The sequence below is a fragment of the Anas acuta genome, chromosome 30, assembly GCF_963932015.1.
Source record: "Anas acuta chromosome 30, bAnaAcu1.1, whole genome shotgun sequence".
NCBI classification, from domain to species: domain Eukaryota; kingdom Metazoa; phylum Chordata; class Aves; order Anseriformes; family Anatidae; genus Anas; species Anas acuta.
Window position 1 is genome coordinate 683,695 of NC_089008.1, and position 22,006 is coordinate 705,700.

Genomic DNA, 22,006 nt, shown 5'->3' on the forward strand with positions numbered 1-22,006 from the left:
TGGGATCCTGCATATTTACTTGAACGCTCAAAATCCATTCTAAGGTCTTGGAGACTCGAAGATATTTTCTTGCCTCCTGGGCATTGTATTCATATGAAAAGACAGAACAGAGGAAATTTAGCAAAGATCTTTCCCTGAGGAAGTAGAAGAAATGATATGCACAGCTTTTGGAAAAGAACACATCACGTAGGCAGCACAAAAATCATGGTGTCCTGTGAACCAAGGGCCTGATAGGAGCACTGTGGGTTTGCACCAATGTATCCTGCTGTGGAGCCCCACTCATGCTCTCAGGGCCATGAGGCTGTCTAAACTGCCCCAGAGCCCATCTAAACTGCCCCACAGCCCAAATGCTACATCCCATAGTCTTTTCTGGGAGGATTTCAGGGAGCACATTCTGAACCTTCCACTCCTCCCAACCCATACAGGGATTGCTCTGCTTTCTCCCATCTCCTCTCAGCAGGCAAAAAGCATCTTGACTTCATGCCCTGGAAGGTTCTGGAGGAGTTTGTTGCATTTGTCCAGCCTTGGATTGGGACTTATGTTTTTGCCTTTTTCACCAAGTGACATAGTTGTTCAGGGTGGGAAGGACCTTGGAAGGTCTCTAGCAGTGTCTGCTGCTGAATCCAGCGTCTACCCTGAGGTATGAGCAGATGTCTCTGGGCTTCTGTTGAGTGGGTGCTGAACTTTTCCAAGAGAGGAGAGGTCAGGTGTGCATCTCTAGTCCTGCTGCCATGGGTCAAGCCCACAGGCATCTGAGAGCTGGCCAGTGTTAATCCCAATTGCAAATGAAAGGAAACTGAGGAATTCTCCAACACGTGACAGTTTTTGTGTCTGTGTGCTTGTGCTTGTGTTTGTACTTGGTTGTGTGTGGCGAAGGTGGTAGCACATTGTTCTAGCTACAGGTAGTATGGGAAGAGGAAAAGAGGACCTGCAGAACTGTGAGAAGAGGACTTCCCCTCCCCGCCTCCCTTACCGACCCTTCCCTCCCCTTGTAGACTGCAAAGAAATCTCTGTGGAGATGGCAAGTAGCCCTGACATAAGGAGCAGGGCTACCGTCAGGGTGAGGACTCAGCATTGTAGAGATGGGTACTCTGTCACTCCTAGTTACCTCTTTGCAGACTTTCAGGATTTCCTTCCCCCTTGGTCAGCTTGGAGTAGTGCTCCTGTTCTCCCTCATCGGAATGCATTTGTCTTCCTCGTTGGAAGGATTGTGCTCTTTTAAGGGTGACGCCTGAAAAAAAGAAACCATAGAACCTAGGTTCCTTATCCACAGCCAGAAGCATCTACTGTCCACGGTGTGAAACTACAAGGAACGAAAACAAACAAATAAACAAAAATCACCACACAAACTAACAAGTGTTTTCAAACAAAAGCAATGGCCGTGAGTGAGGATGCAGGTCTCAGTAATACTAGGTCATCCTTGAGATAAGAGTGTGACTTTGGAGGCAGGTCTCCTGGGGTGGACAAAGGCAGGAAAAAACTTGCCCTCCATGCCAGGGAGGATGGGATTGAATGCAGTCGGGCAGCTGGTCTGACGGCTGGCCTAGCCTTGCAGAGTGTTATTATAGACACCCTCCTTAAAGACACCACATGCTGCCCAAGAGATCTGCATGGGTTTGCAGCGCACAATAAGTAAATTATTCCAGGCCTTTGGGAGGCACATTATGTGGGACGGTGAAAGAGACAAAGCGAAGAGTCAAATTCACCTTGGCATCTGTGCCAAGGCTACCAAATAATTTGCCCATTGTTAGGAAGCTTCTGCTGGTGTCCAGGAATATCTGACACTTGTCTTTCACCTGTTATGCCTTCAGGAGCTAGAGCTCTTCCTTGCCTTTGGTGTTCCTTTTTCACAGGTAGTCCTTCTCTGAGGGTCTGTCATCCTCCCATGGGTGTTCTCCAGGTTCATGGTCATTCCTGGCTCATGCCCACAGGAAGCTGAACACCAAGGGGGGATGCAGTTGTGTGCTCGGAACAGCTGATAGGGAAGGCTTACTGTGCTCTTTCCAAGTCAATGGTTTCACAAGGCTGAGGTCGATCTTTAGCATGACAGACCTCCACAGGTCCCACGTATCTGGAAGTGCCTCACACCAGCTGCCAGCCAAGAAGGTGCAGCAAGTGCAAAAATACAGCCAGGAGGGGGCTGAGAATGCCCGAGCCCTCTGTGCCCACAGAGCTGGTGCTATTTGCATTGGACAGGGGAGACGTGACCTCTCCCAGAGTGTAGCCAAAGAGGTGGAAATGTCTTGAGAAGCCCTTATGAAGATATCTTTTCTGAGAAAGTTCAATGTACTGGACACCTTCCCAGCTCTGAAGAATAGGCTGTGGAGCCCCACGAGGTAAGATGGGACCGTAGGAGGGAGAGGAACTGACCCAACACTGCCCTTCTAATTCATCCCAAGACAAGAGCACTTGTCCCAGCCCCTCCACTTCCCTTTGCCTCCACACAGCATGCATGAAGCCAGGCTCCTAGGTGCATGGGGAGTTGTCTTATTTCCACCTGGCACTTCCAGCTGAGGAGCTGCAAAGCTGCCACCCACATGAGAGTTGAGGTGAAGAATATCCATTGCTTACTGTACAGCACTGTAGGTATGAATGTCCACCCTTACCGTACAGCAGTGGAGGGAAATCTAACAACGACCTGTTCACCCCTTCACCTCCTCCCCCATCAGCAGCATCTTCCTTTGAGCCCATTGTTTGAAAGCCTTCTGCTCCCAACAACAGCAATGCTCTCTGATGGAGAAGGACATGCCTGATGTTAAAGAGGTGTGGCCCTGGCAACAAATCCACCTTTCCTGATGGCCATGCCTTCTGGTCTGATGTGGAAGCATTCTGTTGAAGCTTGCTCAGTGGAGTAGACCTCCACAGGGGGTCACTTCTCTCCAATCCAAGATTCTCCCAAGGAGGACCATGAGCAAGAGGAATGGGATCCTGCATATTTACTTGAACGCTCAAAATCCATTCTAAGGTCTTGGAGACTCGAAGATATTTTCTTGCCTCCTGGGCATTGTATTCATATGAAAAGACAGAACAGAGGAAATTTAGCAAAGATCTTTCCCTGAGGAAGTAGAAGAAATGATATGCACAGCTTTTGGAAAAGAACACATCACGTAGGCAGCACAAAAATCATGGTGTCCTGTGAACCAAGGGCCTGATAGGAGCACTGTGGGTTTGCACCAATGTATCCTGCTGTGGAGCCCCACTCATGCTCTCAGGGCCATGAGGCTGTCTAAACTGCCCCAGAGCCCATCTAAACTGCCCCACAGCCCAAATGCTACATCCCATAGTCTTTTCTGGGAGGATTTCAGGGAGCACATTCTGAACCTTCCACTCCTCCCAACCCATACAGGGATTGCTCTGCTTTCTCCCATCTCCTCTCAGCAGGCAAAAAGCATCTTGACTTCATGCCCTGGAAGGTTCTGGAGGAGTTTGTTGCATTTGTCCAGCCTTGGATTGGGACTTATGTTTTTGCCTTTTTCACCAAGTGACATAGTTGTTCAGGGTGGGAAGGACCTTGGAAGGTCTCTAGCAGTGTCTGCTGCTGAATCCAGCGTCTACCCTGAGGTATGAGCAGATGTCTCTGGGCTTCTGTTGAGTGGGTGCTGAACTTTTCCAAGAGAGGAGAGGTCAGGTGTGCATCTCTAGTCCTGCTGCCATGGGTCAAGCCCACAGGCATCTGAGAGCTGGCCAGTGTTAATCCCAATTGCAAATGAAAGGAAACTGAGGAATTCTCCAACACGTGACAGTTTTTGTGTCTGTGTGCTTGTGCTTGTGTTTGTACTTGGTTGTGTGTGGCGAAGGTGGTAGCACATTGTTCTAGCTACAGGTAGTATGGGAAGAGGAAAAGAGGACCTGCAGAACTGTGAGAAGAGGACTTCCCCTCCCCGCCTCCCTTACCGACCCTTCCCTCCCCTTGTAGACTGCAAAGAAATCTCTGTGGAGATGGCAAGCAGCCCTGACATAAGGAGCAGGGCTACCGTCAGGGTGAGGACTCAGCATTGTAGAGATGGGTACTCTGTCACTCCTAGTTACCTCTTTGCAGACTTTCAGGATTTCCTTCCCCCTTGGTCAGCTTGGAGTAGTGCTCCTGTTCTCCCTCATCGGAATGCATTTGTCTTTCCTGTTGGAAGGATTGTTCTCCTTTAAGGGTGAAGCCTGAAAAAATAAACCATAGAACCTAGGTATAATCTAGTGTCTTCCCGTCACTTACAAGTGTAACACTAACAAGTCCTCCACTAAACCATTTCACTAAGTTCAACATCTAAACGTCTTTTAAAGACCTCCAGGGATGGTGACTCCACCACCTCCCTGGGCAGCCCATTCAATGCCTAACAACCCTCTCAGTAAAGAAGTTCTTTCTAATATCCAACCTAAAACACCGCTGGCACAACTTTCACCCATTCCCCATCGTCCTGTTACCAGGCACATGGGAGAATAGACAAACCCCCACCTTTCTACAGCCTCCTTTAATGTACCTATAGAGAGCAATAGGCTCACCCCTGAGCCTCCTGTTCTCCAGCCTGAACAAGCCCAGCTCCCTCAGCCACTCCTCATAAGACTTGTTCTCCAGACCCCTCACCAGCTTTGTAGACCTTCTCTGGACTTGTACCAGCACCTCCATGTCCTTGTAGTGAGGGGCCCAAAACTGAACACAGTACTCAAGATGCGACCTCACCAGAGCTGAGTACAAGGGGACGATCACCTCCCTAGCCCTGCTGGTCACACTGTTTCTTATGCAAGCCAGGATGCTGTTGGCCTTCTTGGCCACCTGAGCACACTGCTGGCTCATATTCAGCCGACTAGCCACCATCACTCCCAGGTCCTTCTCTTCCAGGCAGCTTTCCAACCACTCATCTCCCAGCCTGTAGCTCTGCTTGGGGTTATTGCGCCCCAGGTGCAGGACCTGACACTTGGCCTTGTTTAATTTCATACAGTAGGCCTCAGCCCATCGGTCCAGCCTTTTCAGATTCTCCTGCAGAGCCTTCCTACCCTTGCAGAGTCCTACCCTCAAGCAGATCGGCAGACACATCTAACTTGGTGTCAGATGGCAGACAAACTTACTGAGGATGCACTCAATCCCCTCATCCAGATCATCAATAAAGATATTAAAGAGGACTGGCCCCAGTACTGAGCCCTGGGGGACTCCACTAGTGACTGGCCTCCAGCTGGATTTGACTCCATTCACCACAACTCTTTGGGCCCGGTTATCCAGCCATATTTTAACCCAATGAAGCGTACGCCAGTCCAAGGCATGAGCAGCCGGTTTCTTGAGGATAATGTTGTGGGGAACGGTGTCAAAAGCCTTACTGAAGTCAAGGTAGACCACATCCACAGCCTTTCCCTCATCCACCCAGAGTGTCACTTTATCATAGAAGGAGATCAAGCAGGACCTGCCTTTCATAAACCCGTGCTGACTAGGCCTGATCACCTGGTTCCCCTGTAAGTGCCATGTGATGACACTCAAGATAATCTGCTCCATGAGCTTCCCTTGTACTGAGGTCAAACTGACAGGCCTATAGTCTCCTGGGTCTGCCCTCTGGCCCTTCTTATAGATGTGCGTAACGTTTGCTAGCCAGCCGCCAGTCAACTGGGACTTCCCCTGATAGCTAGGACTGCTCATAAATGATGGATAGTGGCTTGGCCAGCTCCTGTGCCAGTTCTCTCAGTATCCTTGGTTGGATCCTTTCTGTCCCCATTGACTTGCACATATCCAAGTGCCTTAGCAGGTTGGCAACCATTTCCTCATGGATAGTGAGGGCCACATTCTGCTCCCCATCCCCTTCCACCAGTTCAGGGTACTGGGTATCCAGAGAGCAACTGGTTTTGCTGCTGAAGACTGAGGCAAAGAAGGCATTAAGCACCACAGCCTTTTTCTCATCTTTTGTAACTATGTTCCACCCTGCATCCAGTAAGGATGGAGATTCTCCTTAGTCCTCCTTTTTGTGTTGATGTATTTGTAAAAACATTTTTTGTTGTCTTTAATGGCAGTAGCCAGACTGAGCTCCAGATGAGCTTTGGTCTTTCTAATTTTGTACCTGCACTGCCTCGCAACATCCTTATAGTCCTCCTGACTAGCCTGCCCTCTTTTCCAAAGATTATAAACCCTCTTTTTTCTCCTAAGCTCAAGCCACAAATCTCTGTTCAGCTGCCGACCACCGCATCTCCTACCAGTCCTCTGTTTATGAACAGAAGATGTAGTGGGGCACCTCCCCTGGAAGGCTCATTAACCAGCTGCATCAGGAAGCTATCTTCCACGCTCTCCAGAAACCCTCCTAGACTGCTTTCTCTGGGCTGTGTTGTGCTTCCAGGATATGTCTGGGAAGTTGAAGCCCCCCAGGAGAACAAACACTGAAGATTTTGCAACTTCTGCCAGCTGCCTGTAGAATTCCCCATCCATCCCCTCATCCTGGTTTGGCAGTCTATAGCAGACCCCCAACAGTGTGCTTCCTTTGTTGGCCTTCCCGCTGATCCTAACCCATAGGGACTCAACCTTATCATTCCCAGCCTCAAGCTCCATGACATCAAAACTTTCTCTGATATAGAGAGCCACACCACCACCCCTTCAGTGCTGCCTGTCCCTTCTGAAGAGCCTATAGTCAAACATTGCAGCCCTCCAGTCATGAGAGTGGTCCCACCATGTTTCAGTGATGGCAACCAAATCGTAGCCTGCCTGCCTGCACCTTAGAGCACAGGAATGGGAATGGGGGGTTGGTCAGTCCATAGACTTTATTTCCATTGATTCTTTTTCCACACAGTGTTCCACTTCAGTGTGGGGTCCCTTGCAAACAATGCAGTCCTTCCAAAACTGCTCCACCATGAATCCTCTTCATGGCCTTCAGCTTCCATTATGTGGAACTGGCTGGAACCGGGTCTGTCTTACACAAGGCAGAGACACTGGTCTGATTCCTCAGAGGCCACCCCTGCATCCACTGCCACCCCCAGCCCCACCAAAGCCTTCCCAAATAAAACCAATACATTATCCTACACAGTCAAAGGAGAAAGGTATCTGCCATTGGAGACTCAGAGCAACAAGCTAAGGAGGTGCTCTTAAGATCATTCTGACCAATCATTCTGAAGGGAGAAATAGGGATCTGTTTGTTACTGTGGAGGAGTCCTGCTCATGGCACACCTGATTGCTGTGCTCTGCTCTTCATCCCTCTCCCAGTCATCTTTCCTGTTGCTGTCTGCTTGTTTTCTCTTTAGCTTTCTTTGGAAAGTGCAATGATGAAAACGAGAAGGATTTTGTCCAGGAGTTAGTGAATTACAGGAAGGACTGTTAGGTGTCAGCAGAGTCACTGCCTTGAACGTGCTAAAGGCATTGAGAAAGTGGAGGTGCTAACAGTGAGAAAAGATACATACATATGTTTGTGAATGTGAATGTATTTGTGTGTGCCTTAGTGTCATGTCTGAGCTCTGAATTCCTGATACATACTTTGTGGTATCCATGCAACCTGCAGGGGACGCAGGAACTGTGGATTCTGTGAGACATTTCCTAAAATACACCACTTATTTGTCATAACATCCATTTGCTACACAGTAAAGGCAGCATTGTACTCCACCCAGTTACAGTATCAAATGGGAAGGCAAATTTTAAAGAAAGCCAGTGCCAGAGGACAGTACAGTCCCACAGGATGCAATTGCAGAAGCTTCCTTGATATAAAGAACAAGTGATGGAAATGTACAATGTATGCATATGAGCAAACACATAAGACACAAGGCAGCAGCCCACAAGTGTGGTTTTGTCAAAGGGCGGAAGAGGAACCCTGAAGAGGAGCCCCCAGAGTCCTACTGTGCCTACTTCAAGCTGATCTACATCCCTCACTGTACACCTTTGGCTGAGCTGACTAGCTCTCCTCTAAAATGCAAGCTAAACTGAACAGCACACATGTAGATCACCACAGCCTTGGCTGCTGAAATGCTTGTCTACCGTTTATACCAGTATTGGTGTTTGAAGTGGGAATGCGTTCCTTGGAAGGGAATCCTATTCTGGGTTGTGTAACACCACTAGCTTAACTATCTGGATTTCTGGTGTCTGGGAGATGTTGTTGATGCCCTTCATCATCTGTCCCTGCTCTTCTCCAGCAGTTGCCGCTTGAGGGCCCGGGTCTCACTAAGTACTGACTCAGACCTGCCAAGCCCATAAGGAAGTCTCCAGTAACCAAGGGGATCCCAAAAGATGCCAGACAGCCAGGTAGAGATGTGAACTGCACCCTATAGGTGAGGTAGTGGCTCTGCTTGCTTGAGCATATAAACTTCTGCATGTTGTCCCAGGAAGGACACCCTGTGCATCTATGAACTCCAAGTGATTCAGCCCCTGTGGAAGGGTGCTCAGTCCTAGCAGTGAATCTTTAAGTCCCAGGCCTGGAGACATACGTCCTCCTCTCTCAGGGAAATAAATGCCCAAAGTTACCATGCTGGGAAAGAGCACCACAGAGGAAAGATGCTTCCCATCTCAGTACTTCTGAGAGCAACAGAAATTACCACAAACAGCTGAGAAAAAGACCTGAAAGGAACTTTATGGAAACACAGTTTTAAGCGCAGTATTCCTTCTTCAGCAACCAGAGCACCCACCCTGAGCAAGTGAAACTTTTCTACCAGCTGAACTGGCACTTGGAGGGAGAAATCCCTTGTGAGAAATGGAGCAAAGAATTGTTCTCCTCATTGATTTTGCAGATAAGACTTGCCATATCTTACTTTTTCTCATGGCTAAACAACTTATGATAGCAACTGTGTGTACTTCTGGTTGTCTTTTTTTTCACCCCAGAACAATACATTTCTCAAACCTGAATTTCAAAATGTCTTGAAATCCTATTGGTTGAAATATGTATTTATATATAATTACATACATATATAATATATATATTATATTAAAAATATCATGCTTTTATACGATTAACAAAAACTCTATTCCTTTGAGCTGCTTCCTTATTTGTTTATTTTCTTTTCGAAATAATGAAGGTAACCTGGAACACTATGCTTTCACAGATTTTTTCCTAGCAACAGTACAATAGAGTGATACATTCTTAAAGAATGACTGTAGATATATACAAAAATGTGTTAACGTACCTTCAGAGAAACTTCATCTCATCTGTGTCTCTTCTGAACTGGCTGGCTTTCACTTGCAGTATGATGGCACAGTTACAGGCAGCCTTCAGTGCCCTTGGACTTTATACAGTTACAGGAAAGAGGGCTTTAAAAAAATGTTGCACTAGGCCTTTCACTAACAGGTGTAATACACAATCAATGTTTGTTCATTGTCTTTTGTAAAAACAAGGAGTTCTGTTTGAGGAACGGGAGTTGTGAAAACTCCCTGCTGAAGTAAGGAGCTGTATAATGCTTGGCTAGACACTATGAAAATTCTTTTGCTTAATGTAACAAAAAAGAGAACCTCCCCCCCCCCCCTTCTCTCCTTCTGCATCTCAGTTGCCTCTTTTGTTTAAAGACACTGCTGCAAAGCTCATGTAACCATCTCCTGATAAGTTGCTAAACTAGTGTATCAACATCCTGCCTTCCTGTCTCACGCTGGGCCAACATGACCAAATATAAAAAAAAGAAGTTGAACCACAACGCTGAAGAAGACTACGGCCTTCATCTTCACGACCACCAGAGGGACAGAGATGACCCCCTAGCAACAGTGCGCGCAGTCACAGAATATACCAGGATGTGCTGCGTAATCCTGGAATTACCAAGATATAAAAAGGGACCCTGGCGGGGGTGAGGTGCGTGCCGTTGGTGGAGCCGAGACTCCCCAGCTGCCCAGCGCTGTTTTGCTTGCTGTTGCTTACTCAATAAATTCCTTTCTATTATTAATGCAATGCTCTCTGAAAATTAATTAAGGGGGCAACTTATAACAACAGGCAGAAGAGTTTTTATCACCCTTCGAAATCTCAACCTTGTATAAGATTTAGCATTGTGCCTTTCTTTAATGAATGCCTCCAAGTAATCTGAGGAAGAAAGGTTGCAGGACATACATGATGTGTGTGGTTGGAGTTATCTTCGATATGCCTCTGGTACAGATAACATATGAATGGATCCTACATGGTGAAGGCTGGTCCCTAGCAGAAAGACAGCTGTACTTTCAGGAATGGATTACCCTGCTGATTTCACAGTAGGAGACAATTTATTGTAAAGGAATCCCTTTATTGTACATTTTTAGGGATGCTTCTGTAGGCCAGATCAAGCCATATCTGCCTTTTTCTATTGTTTCCTTTACAGAACATTGTAGGACATTAAGTGGTGAATGGGACCTTTTAGATTCAGAATAAGTTGGGAATCAGGTTTAAGAAACATTGTCTTGCCCATGAAATAGTGATTTCTAGTAGTAGCATGCCAGCAACCATGTTCTAGAATTTTTCTCTAAATAACAGAATCAAAGAATCATATAATCATTAAGGTTGGAAATGACTTCCAAGATCATCTGGTCCAACCAGCCCCTATCACCAATATCACCCACTAAACCATGTCCCTAAGCACGATGTCCAACCTTTCCTTAAATACCCTTAAGGACAGTGACTCCACCATATCCCTGGGCAACCTGTTCCAAAGCCTAACTATTCTTTCTGAGAAGGAGTGTCTCCTAATTTCCAACCTGAACCTCCTCTGGTACAACTTGAGGCCATACCTTCTTGTCCTATCACTAGCACTCCAAGAAGTTTGTCCTCCTCTGACACTGACAAGAGTTCCCATTAGTAAGGTTTTATAGCCCTACCTGAAATCTACTTTATTGCCATATCATATCTCCTCTTGATAAGCTATTTAAAGTACAAAAGTCATTTTAAAGTCTTATCACAATTTCTTGGATTATTTTTTTATGGCCTTTTCTTGTGAATTTTATGAAATATTAACTTGTGTTGTGGTTTAACCCAGCAGAGAGCTAAGTACCACACAACTGTTTGCTCACTCCCCCCTCTCCCCCCTCCCCCCAATGGCGAAACAGGGGAGAGAATCTGGAAAAAGAATTGCAAAACTCACAAGCTGAGATAAAGTTTAGTAGGAAACAATAAGGAGGAAAAAAAATGAAAGAAAATAATACAGAAAACAAATGCTCAAACAGTTCTTAAGCATCAGCAGCCCACTTGGAAAACTCCCCTAAGATTTTATTGTTCAACATGATGTTATGAAAAATTCTTTTGGTTACTTTGGATCATCTGTCTTGATTCTGTCCCCTTCATCTTCTTGTGCATCCCCAGTCTCCTCATGGGCAGGGCAGTATGAAAAGCCAAGAATTCCTTGACTTAGTCTAAGCACTGCTCAGCAACAACTAAAAGAACACCATACCAGCTACTAGGAAGGAAATTAACTCTATCTAGACAGGTTTGGTTTCACGAGTTCTACTTAGTGTCTCATTACTTCTGCATTCCTGGCTGTCATCTGTACCCTATGGGACAACTTCCTTCACTAGATCACTCTGCATGAGGCAGATAGCAGAATAATAGTAAAGGGATTCTGATTGCATGCTGCTTCATAGAACAGGCTTTACAGGAAGCTACTCTTTCAGGACTTTCACAGGCTGATGGGAAAGAGGAACATAGATGCCTGGTGAGGGGAACACATTTCTGGGTGTGTGCAGTTTTGTGAGGGTTAGAGTACTAGTAGCAAAAGGAAATTTATCTAAATGCACCTGAAGAATTGTTTTGTTTTAGGTGAGATTGGATTGCTTATTTGTTCTTTTCTTCTAGTTTGTGTTTCTAGGTGATATTTTGTGTGATTCATCTAGTCTCTATTCATTTGCTGCTTGCCTACTAGAACTTGTTGCATTTCAAACCCGTGGCCAAGGTTTTCTCTAAGGGATGTCAAACTGCTGGCAATTGCCTTGATCTGAGTTTTCAACACTGAAAGAGGATCATGGGATTGTGTTTTGAGATGTTGGTGGATACTTATAAATTTATGATCCAGTAAATTCTTCATTTCATCTTGACTGGATCTAATCTCAGCCATTATGTGTTCTTTGATATTCTTTCCTAAGAGTAAGTAACAAATCACAATTAACAATTGGTAACCTTGTGGTTATTGGAAGTTATTAGAAACACATATGTATATTGAAAATAAGAAGTAGAAAGATAATATCTGACTAAGATTTTATGCATATCGTTCTGAAAACACTACAGATGTGGTAGAAGGGGCTGAATTCCCTGTTTTTTCCCAGCCCAATGAACACAGAAAATGCAATTAATAGAGCTCAGAATGATAGGAATTACTAAAATGCTTAATATTTCAGCTAGTCAAAGAGAATACAGGTATAATAAACTCTCCATTTTCATCATAAGGGAGTTGAATACATGACTAGATTTCTCAAAAAAAAAAACAACAACACTAATATGTGAAGATTCCCTGAATCTAGATAAGAAGGCAAGTTCACAAATTCAGGTTTATTCTTGAATAAACCTCTGGATACAAGACATGATCCAACAGATGAAGTGATATGATGTTCAAATGTTCAGTTTCCTCCCTTACTTACCCCCATCAGCCATCCTGTTCAGGGTCTCTCTTTCATCAGCTCCCTGTAGCTGAATAGCTGTCCAAAATCAAGTCTGGATTTCTCTTGGTAAGTTCAGAGTTACTTTCCTCCCTTTATAAAGATCTTTATAACAGGAAGTAATCCACCTGGTCTGTTCACATGAGAAGAAACAGAGGAAGCCCTTCACTGTTTGTTTTTTTTTTTTTTTTTTTTTTTTTTCCCATTCTTCTCCAGAATAAGTAGTGTTCACTTGAACTCATTAACCAGAGTGCTTCCCTTCCCCATAAATAAATAAAGCTCCCCACCCCCCCCAAAAAAAAAAAAAAAAAAAAAAAAAAAAAGAACTGAAATGTCCTTTTTACCTTGATTGGTCAGAAGACTAGTACTGACTGGTATAGGTGCCCTCCTAGATCTGATGCTCCTTTTCTCATGGGTGAATTGGAAATTGGAGGGCATCTTGGCCACAGTGACCATGAAGTAGTTGAGTTTAAAATCTTTGCTGATAGGAAGAAATTGCCACCAAAACTTCAATGGATTAGGGGAGAGCAGACTTCAGGCTGCTCGGGGAACTGGTTAGTAACATTCCCTGTGAAACTGGTTTTGATGACATCAAGGTCCAACAGTGCTAGTCACTTTTGAAGGACCACCTCTTAAAAGCACAGAAACAGACAATTCCAAAATCTCAAAATTTAATCAGGCAGGGCAGAAAGTCATCTTGGCAGGGCAGGTATCTTCTTCTACAGCTTAGGTAGAAAAAGAAAGCGCATGACCACTAGAAGCGTGGACAGGTGACATGGAAGGACTACAGAGATTCTGTTTGCAGTTCTAAGGAGAAAATTAATACAGCCAAGGCTCAGTTAGAGTTGAAGCTGACCAGTACTGTGAGCGATAAGAAAAGGTTTTTAAATATATATATATATTAACAGCAGAAGGAGGACCAGAGTAAACATTTGTCCATTACCTGTGAGGATGTTCACCTCACAAAGAGGGACATAGACAAAACAGAGACATTTAATGCCTTCTTCATATCTGTCTTCAAGATTGATGATGAGCACTGGTGCCCCAGGTGCTTTGAATTGGAGGACCATGACTGTGAAAATGATAAACTTCCAGCCAGTACTAAGCTTCTGTTGGATTTTCTGCTCCAGATGAATGTGTGTAAGTCTATATGTCCTGATGGGATTCATCCTAGGGTATTCAAAGAGCTTGCTGATGTCATTACAAAACCTCTCTCAATTATTTGTCTATTTGTCTTGTGAATCTGGAAAGGTCCCAGTTGATTAGCAGCTGGAAAACATTGTTCAAATTTTCAAGAAGGACAAGATAGAAGACCCTGGTAATTACAGGCCCGTCAGTCTCACTTCAGTGCCTATTAAAATTATAGAGAAGATTATTCTGGGAGTTACTGAAAAAAAAATTGAATGATGACACAATCATTGGTCATAGGCAACAAAGATTCATGAGGGGAGAGACCTATTTAATTAATTTAATTTTCTTTTATGACAAGGTTACCCATATAGTTGACCAAGGGATGCCATTTTATGTATTTTTTTTCTAAGCAAAGCTTTAGATATTATCTCCCAAAGGACCCTTCTGGACAAAATGTCCAGGTGTATGAGCAATTGGCTGATGGGTTGGGCTCAAAGCATTATAGTAAATAGGGTAACATCAAACTGGTGGACAGCTATTAATGGGGTTCCGCAGGGCTCAATTTTAGGGCCAGTAGTCTTAAATGTTTTCACGAATGATCTAGGTATCTGTCCCCTTCAGTGTGGATATCTATTCTGGTGTGGTCGTCCACAGGCTGAAGGGACACCTGCTCCACTATGGTCCTCTTCACAAACTGCAGTGCGGTACCTGCTCCACTGTAGTCCTCCCTATAGGCTGCAGTGGAAATCTCTGCTCTGGGGCATGGAACACCTCCTCCCCCTCCTTCTTTGATGACCTTGCTGTCTACAGAGCAGTTTCTCTCATTTAGTTTCTTCATTCCTACCTGTCATACAGCATTTTGTCCTTTCTTAAATATATTTTCCCAGAGGTGCCACCAGCTTGACTGATTGATTCATCTTTCTCCAGCAGTGGGTCCATTTTGAAGACTGCTGTACCCAGCTGTGCTCAACATGGGGGCAGCCCTTCACTTTTTCCCAAAGAGATCACCCCTGCAGCCCCCCAGCTACTAAATCCTTGCCACAGACACCCAATACACACAGAAAGGAAGATTTTTTTATTCTTCTACAATTACCTGTCATGTTATACTAGTCTTCTAGATTTTATTTCTAGCAGCAAGTGAGAGGCATTTATTGTCCTTTTCCCATTAGTGCAGAATTGCTCCTCCTACTTCATCCTGGAACATGAGTCATCTCTTTTCTTCCTGAATTTTTTAGTAATGGGCGGTCGAGAAGTTTCTGCTGATAGGTAAGAGCACGAGACTTTTAAAGGCTAAAAAAGAAGCACAATTAAAACAGCAAAATAATATATTATAGATGCTGTTTTGTTCAAGTATATTCTCTTTACTACTTCACAAGATATATCTTGGGATTATTATAATGATAAGAAATATAGTAGAAGATATCTTAGTGTTATTAACGAAAGTGTTTTGATAACTAAACCTCTGAGTATTTATATAAGTTAATCATGTATTGTTTTGAGATTTATATTGTAGTTTAAATTATTTTATTTAATTGAACTACTACTTTGTAAACATATGTAGTGTTCTGATGTGAATGATTGAAAACGTAACATACTATGCTTTGGAATGGTAAAAATCTGTTAAAATGTTCATAATATAAGTGTAAACATTTATCATAACAAGGAATTAAGGATTGCAGTAGAAATGTGCAAAGATATGGAATGACAGATACATATTTTGCTGTTTTCATACTTTTTTATTCTTGAATGATTTAGACATAGATGTTAATACTCTGTCCTTCAAATGGGGTATTATGGAAAGAGCTTGTAAGTGCAAATTTGCAATCAGAATGTGGATTAATGTGCATTTTCATATGCAGTTTATCTTTTGTAACAAGCAGCTTGTCACAACTTTGTTGGTTGGAAAAGAAAAGGGAGGTGACTTACATGGGGACTCATTATTCTCTAACCTCACTTTTGAGTGAATAGAACAGTATCTTGTGTTTTCCTGCACTGTAGTTGAATTGCCTCCCTCTTATACTCTGCGTATTTTGAGCAAATGCTGGACTCATGAAGCCACGATATATTCCCCAGGTGCTTCCTTACAACACTCAGTTTCATTGCCCTCTTTTACTACACTTCAGTGGTTCACAGTGGTCAAGGACAAGAGTAAAAGCCTTTTGGAATTATGATGGCTTGCAGGTGCAAGGTAACACACACACACAGATAAGGAATGGGGTATGCTGGGAGACACAGGCTGATTGATTTTGAAAGGCTATGAGAGGAAGTGAAAAAAAGAAAAAAGAAAAAAGAAAAAAAAAAAAAGGAGTGCCTGGTGGTAGTTAAGTCACAACAGTCTAGAACTGTATGCACAAATGAGGTCCTGTCTTGCAACTCTGCAACTCTGTGGAATGCATTTATTGTCTGAAGTCTTCTGAGATGGGACCCTGGAGAAGTTTCTAAGGAGGTTATGGGAGAACCAGACCAGACCATCATTCCCTCTCTCAGTTATGTATAGACTACACATGCTAGTCTGTTACAAAGTGAAAGCAGGATGTCATGTCCACTTTCAGGATGTGTTCTTACATTGCACCTCTTGCACCAGGATGTGACATACCACTGTACAAACAAAGTAGGTGGGGAAGTATTGAAATACAGCCCAGTTTCCTAAAAAGAACACAAGAGCAGGTGCTCTTGCATACGTTGAATGAGAGCCCAGCAATGTAAGTAGAGGGCTGATAGAGGGCATCCTCCACTCCTGGCCTGACATAAAAATAAGTTTTAAGTTGAAAGTTACTATGCCCCATAAAAGGGATAGTTAGGAAACTGATGGACAGCAGTTCCCTCAGATACAGAGAACTATGAGCTGTGGAAGCACAATTCCCCCTTTGTCCAAATAACCCAACAATTCCACAGGGTCTGAAGACAGCAGGCAGAGCCAGGTGCTACTGGTGGAGTCCATCAGCAGCCCTACACAAGGCAAAGTGATGAATCAGTTGCAGGATCCGTTTAAGGGGTACAGTCAGGAGCAAGATGGAGACGGGGCTAGAGACAAACTCCAATATGAGTCCAAAATCTATTCAGGACACAAGGTCCAAAGTCTGTCAAGGAGGGAGAGGTAGGCACAGGCCTGTGGTCCATGACACAAAAAATGTGGCCTCTGTTCAAGTCACACATTTTTCACTTAGGAAAATATCATCAGGAAGTGTGCAGGATATATCCCACGTACGATATACACAGCATCCTCTGGTTTGCCACCTCCACTTATCACCCTACTTACTCTAATGGTGACCTGCTAAATAACTTCTACCCAGGATGCCAAACTTCTGTGCTAACTGGTCCATCTCTTCTTCCCAAGACTCCCCTCCCCAAAAGTTATCCAGTCAGATAGAGCCTGTATATGCTAAAGAAAAGTGAAGATTTCTGTGCCTTGTTTGAGAAAGTGTTTCTGTTTTAGTGAGATTATGTTTCTTTTTTTTTTTTTTTATTCATTTCAGGAATTCTTTCTCATAGTACATCAGCCATTTCCAGAATTATTAGCAAGTTAACTTGATCGACGTTATATTTTTGGAAGTTTTTCAGAACGTGTGCTAAGAAATGAATCTCAGAGCAGTCCTGTTCTTAGCTCTTCCAAAATGTTTTTTAATTTCAAAGTGGTTTACAGGTAAGAAAATCCTTACTATATCTAGCAATTCACTTTAGCTACAGAATAGAAATAAATATGATGAATTATATGAAAGATCAGTACATGTAATGAAATGAAGAAAACAGGATCCATGGAGGAAGCTGCAACACAGAAGAAAAAAACCTTCCCTTTCCCCTTTTTCCTGCATTTGTAGAAAAATGACAGTACCACCAAGTTAAACATATTTTTTTTTGTGGACTATTTTAGTTGCTGATCATGAAGGGGTTGTTGTTCAGGGTGAAAAGTCCCTCACAGAAACAATTACTGAAACCTAACTTTGGTGTAGACGGATAACCCTGACTGAAATTACTCTGGTCTGAGATGCCAGTCCCTGCATGAGTCACCTTTAGGACATTTGTTTTAATCCCATGCCTGGCACTGCATGGCCAGGAGTTGGCTCCAAGTTGTTCTGCTCATGTCTTATGCATGGCTTAATATTTGGCTCAGCTAGCCAATTTCCTAAGATATCACACTTGCACTTTCATTCATGTACCCATTCCCTGAAGGAATAAAGGTACTGTAGACCCTGCGTAATGTCTGGCAAATCCCGAGTGTGGAATAACATTGGCCATCTCAGATGAGGTGAGACATGACAGTCCTGATCTGGAGTGTTGGCTATCTCAGGGACTAAACATAGGTTTATTATCTTACCACACAGATGAAAGAGGCTTGGTCAGTTTCTCACAGATAGTACAGCCAAGGTCAGTGGAGAGCAAGAACCTACACAGATTGCTTTCAGGCTGATCAGATTGTTAGCTCCTTGCAGCTCATTTATAGTAACTTGCTCCTATCTCAGTGAGCTTTTGTTTGCAATCCTCCCACCGGTGTACCTATGGTCTTCTTGAATAAATTGCTGCCCCCGATAACCCTCTTCTCCATGAACATATAACATGACTTCCATGTATATAAAAACCTGGAAATGTGGAAATCCTAAAGCATGTATGTGCCTGGAGGAGGTGGTAACAATGACTAAAGATCCTGTCCTCATTTTTGCAGGGGACTAGACAACTCTAGCCTAAACCTGAGATTTATGTTTTGGATTAAAGTAACACATAACTTTTTGCCTAATTGCTTCCATAATAGAAAGAATATATTTGCAGAAAACAACAACAACAACAATACATTTGGTCCCACCTTTTCCTTGCAGGTGAAGTTCCTATCACCATCAATGTTGATCCTTCAGTAGTATGTGTTGGCGAGCAAGTGACTCTGTCCTGCCAGTTGACACACAGTCTCCCCTCCAACACAGGCTTGATTTGGTACAAAAAGGAAAAGGAAAGGGATACTCCACTGTGCTCTTCCCCCAGCCTGGGTGGGGTGGTGGAGCAGTACCAGGATGAAGAATGGTGCAGGATTAAGGGGCGCTGGGAAAGAAGATCACTTCTTCTGATTATCCAGCAAGTGCAAGTAACCGATGAAGGGGAATATGTTTGTGCTGTGAGTGGCAGTGCTGGCTCACAAGAGGCTGTTACTCACCTTGATGTTACAGGTAAGCAGGGAGGCTGTCACAGTGAAATGAGACCTGCTACTACCATGCTGACTTCAATTCCCATCAGGGCTCTTTAGGCTCTGCCTATTCCTTCCACAACAGCTGAGACCTTCTCCTGGGGAAATATACAGAGACCCAGGAAATAGCTAGAAAGTTTTGCTTCAGTTCTGAGTATCTGAAGACAGGGTACTGAAGGGCATAGACCATGTGGCTTGTCATGTGGGAAAGCCGAGCAATGGGGAACTGCTGAGTATCTGTACGAGTACCTATCATGTTTTTCTACTATGGAATTATCGATATTCAGCTTCTCCAGTTAGCTTTGTAAACTGAAAGTCTGGCTTTGTAAAATGAAATATATATATACATATATATATATATATATTCAGAGCTACTAGGGAGGGTATTTACCAATGTGCAGTGAGCACAATGATACACTAAGGACCCCTTTTCCCTCCTCATTTGAAATTGCCCATCATAGAAGACTTGTCCCAAATATAAACCTGGAAATACTTCCAGAAAGCACTTTTTCAGGTCTGACGTTCTGTTGGACAAGTCAGACAGGAGCTTAGTTTGAGTGCATGTGAACAACTAGCATCCACAAAAATGTCATTGATATATTCCACAGATCAGTGGAATGTGTGAAATCAATTTTTTATTTTTTTAATCTGTTATGTGCTAGTCTGATTTGATGTCTCTTATTTTGGTATTGGAAAAGACAGGGAACAATTCCTTGCTCTTCTTCCTCTTCAGAGCATTCCCTTTTTATAGCCCTGTATCATATATACTCTCAACCATGTGGAGATTGCTCATCTGGTTTTGCAAGTTCCCAGGTAGTTTATTATCACTTTTCATTCTCCATACTCATTGGCATTCACCGTCTGGGCTAGTGTATTTCCTTGTGGGAATCAAATTAAATGGCCACTTTCATCTGATCAATTACGGTTGTTTCTATGTGCTATGAATAGTTAGAGCAGTGTATTAACAAACAAATTGAAACAAGACAAAACAGAAAAAATCAGAAAGTGCCATCTTTCTGTAGTTTTTGTTGTTGTTACTTATATGTTTGTTTATATTTTTATTTAACTCTCATGTTTCATCCTTACTGCAATAATTCCATTATAGCACTTGGAAATAAGCCAACTTTGGAAAGGGATCTGCAGGAGGAAGGCATGTGTCGCTACACATGTAAGTCAAAAGGATGGAATCCAAAGCCTGAAGTACTTTGGACAAACTATGGAGGAGGCAATAAAAACGTGGAGGCTGAGACCTATGTAACATGGAATGAGAGAGATCTTTTTGCATTGCAAAGCATCATGACAGTGCCTTGTGATGATGTAGATGTGAAATGTGTAGTCACACTCGTCAAAGAAAAGATAAGCCGAACTGGTAGGTAACATTTTAACACTTGTATCTGCATTGCTGAGGGAATCAGACCCCTTCTGGGCAGGAAGTCACACATTTGTGAGTGGAAAACAAAGAGAAGCATTTGTTATATTTGTTGTATTTTAATACGAAATGCTTAAAAGCCAGAGGGTTTTTTAATCGTAGATGAAATAGCAACAAAAGTGCAGGTGTTTTGTGAGATCTCTCCCATGACGTAGTTGGCATTTCTTTGTTGTGCCCAATTCAGTGGTGATAAGTTGCCTCTGTTGCAGGTTCCCTGAATGGAATGATTCTGAAAAAGCCAAACACTTGTATGTACGAGAGCCAAATAAGAGGTTCCTTTGTAAAGCCCAAAGCCACGTGGGTTAATCCCCAAGGAGAAGATCTATCTTCACCTGCCCAGACAAGCATTCTACAGGAGAAGGACAGTGTTTTTGCAGCAGAAAGTTCCATTGAGATACCCTGTGGACAACCATCTCATTCTTTCTTTACCACTAATGTGGAATCCAGTCTACACATAGCTCAACAGTCAGGTATGCAGCAATTAAGATCCATTTATTGAATTTTGACGTTCTCTGAGGAAGCGAATGTACCTGCTTTTAATATCAACCTGCACTAATAAACAGGACGGGCCTAAAGCTGTGAATTATTTCACTCGGTTTCCAACAATGCTCCATAGTTAACTTTGTTCAGGAGTATGCTGCTCAAAACTTTGATGAAGTCAATGTCTCTGCGGTCATGGCATCCCATCCTCCAGGCTGTGGCTGAAAACTGGACACATGGGGGAATATGACTACTGAAGATAAGGAAAAGACTGAGGTTCTTAATGCCTTCTTTACATCAGACTAGACTTCTTTACTAGCCACCACTTATCCTTGGGGTACTCAGCCTCCCAATCTGGAAGTCTTGGACAGGGAGTGGAAGAAACCCCCCCACACACACAGTTCAGGTGAAAACAGTTAGAGACCTGTTGCTCCACTTGGACTGTCACAAGTCCATGGGGCCAGTTGGGTTCCACTTAAGGGTGCTGAGAGAGTTGGCCGTTGTGACTGCTGGGCCACTCTCCATCATCTATCAGCAGTCATGGTAATCTGGAGAGGTCCCAGCTGACTTCAGAAATGCTAATGTGATGCCCATCTGTAAAAAGGGTTGTAAGGAGAACCCGGGGAACTACAGGCCTGTCAGCATGACCTCAGTGCCAGGAAAGGTGATGGAACAGGTCATCTGAATGCAATCACACAGCATGTGTGGGACCACCAGGGGATCACGCCCAGTCACCATGGGTTCATGAAAGGCAAGTGCCAACATGGCTAAGTGCCATGTCCTGCACTATGGTTACAACAACTCCATGCAGCTCTACAGGCTTGGGACAGAGTGGCTGGAAAGCTATGCAGAGGAAAAGGATCTGGGGATGCTAGCTGAACTGAAAATTAGCCGGCAGTGTGCCCAGGTGGCCATGAAGGCCAACGGCATCCTGGCTTGTATCAGGACTAGTGTAGCCGGCAGGACCAGGAAGGTGATCATCCCCTTGTACTCTGCACTGGTGAGGCCGCACATCAAATACAGTGTTGCACCGATGGGCTGAGGTCAACTGTATGAAGTTCAACAAGGCCAAGTGCCGGGTCCTGCACCTGGGGCGCAATAACACCAAGCAGAACTACAGGCTGGGAGAGGAATGGTTGGAGAGCTGCCAGGCAGAGAAGGACCTGGGAGTGATGGTGGACAGTCGGCTGAATATGAGCCAGCAGTGTGCTCAGGTGGCCAAGAAGGCCAACGGCATCCTGGCTTGTATCAGAAACAGTGTGACCAGCAGGGCTAGGGAGGTGATCGTCCCCCTGTACTCGGCTCTGGTGAGGCCGCACCTCGA

At 44.0% G+C, this 22,006-nt stretch overlaps 2 protein-coding genes across 30 annotated transcripts in view; one reads left to right on the top strand and one right to left on the bottom strand.

Moving 5' to 3' along the window:
- LOC137846083 (uncharacterized) overlaps positions 1–22,006 on the bottom strand; it is a 229,167-nt gene that overhangs the window by 20,383 nt on the left and 186,778 nt on the right. The window lies entirely within an intron of this gene.
- LOC137846086 (uncharacterized) overlaps positions 14,791–22,006 on the top strand; it is a 31,106-nt gene continuing 23,890 nt past the window's right edge. For both annotated transcript variants that reach the window (XM_068663755.1, XM_068663756.1), the window contains exons 1-5: positions 14,791–14,869; positions 17,080–17,246; positions 18,415–18,756; positions 19,879–20,142; positions 20,412–20,672. In XM_068663755.1, the coding sequence (XP_068519856.1) occupies positions 17,180–17,246; positions 18,415–18,756; positions 19,879–20,142; positions 20,412–20,672 (934 nt within the window). In that variant the 5' untranslated portion in view covers positions 14,791–14,869; positions 17,080–17,179. The remainder of the gene's footprint in view (positions 14,870–17,079; positions 17,247–18,414; positions 18,757–19,878; positions 20,143–20,411; positions 20,673–22,006) is intronic.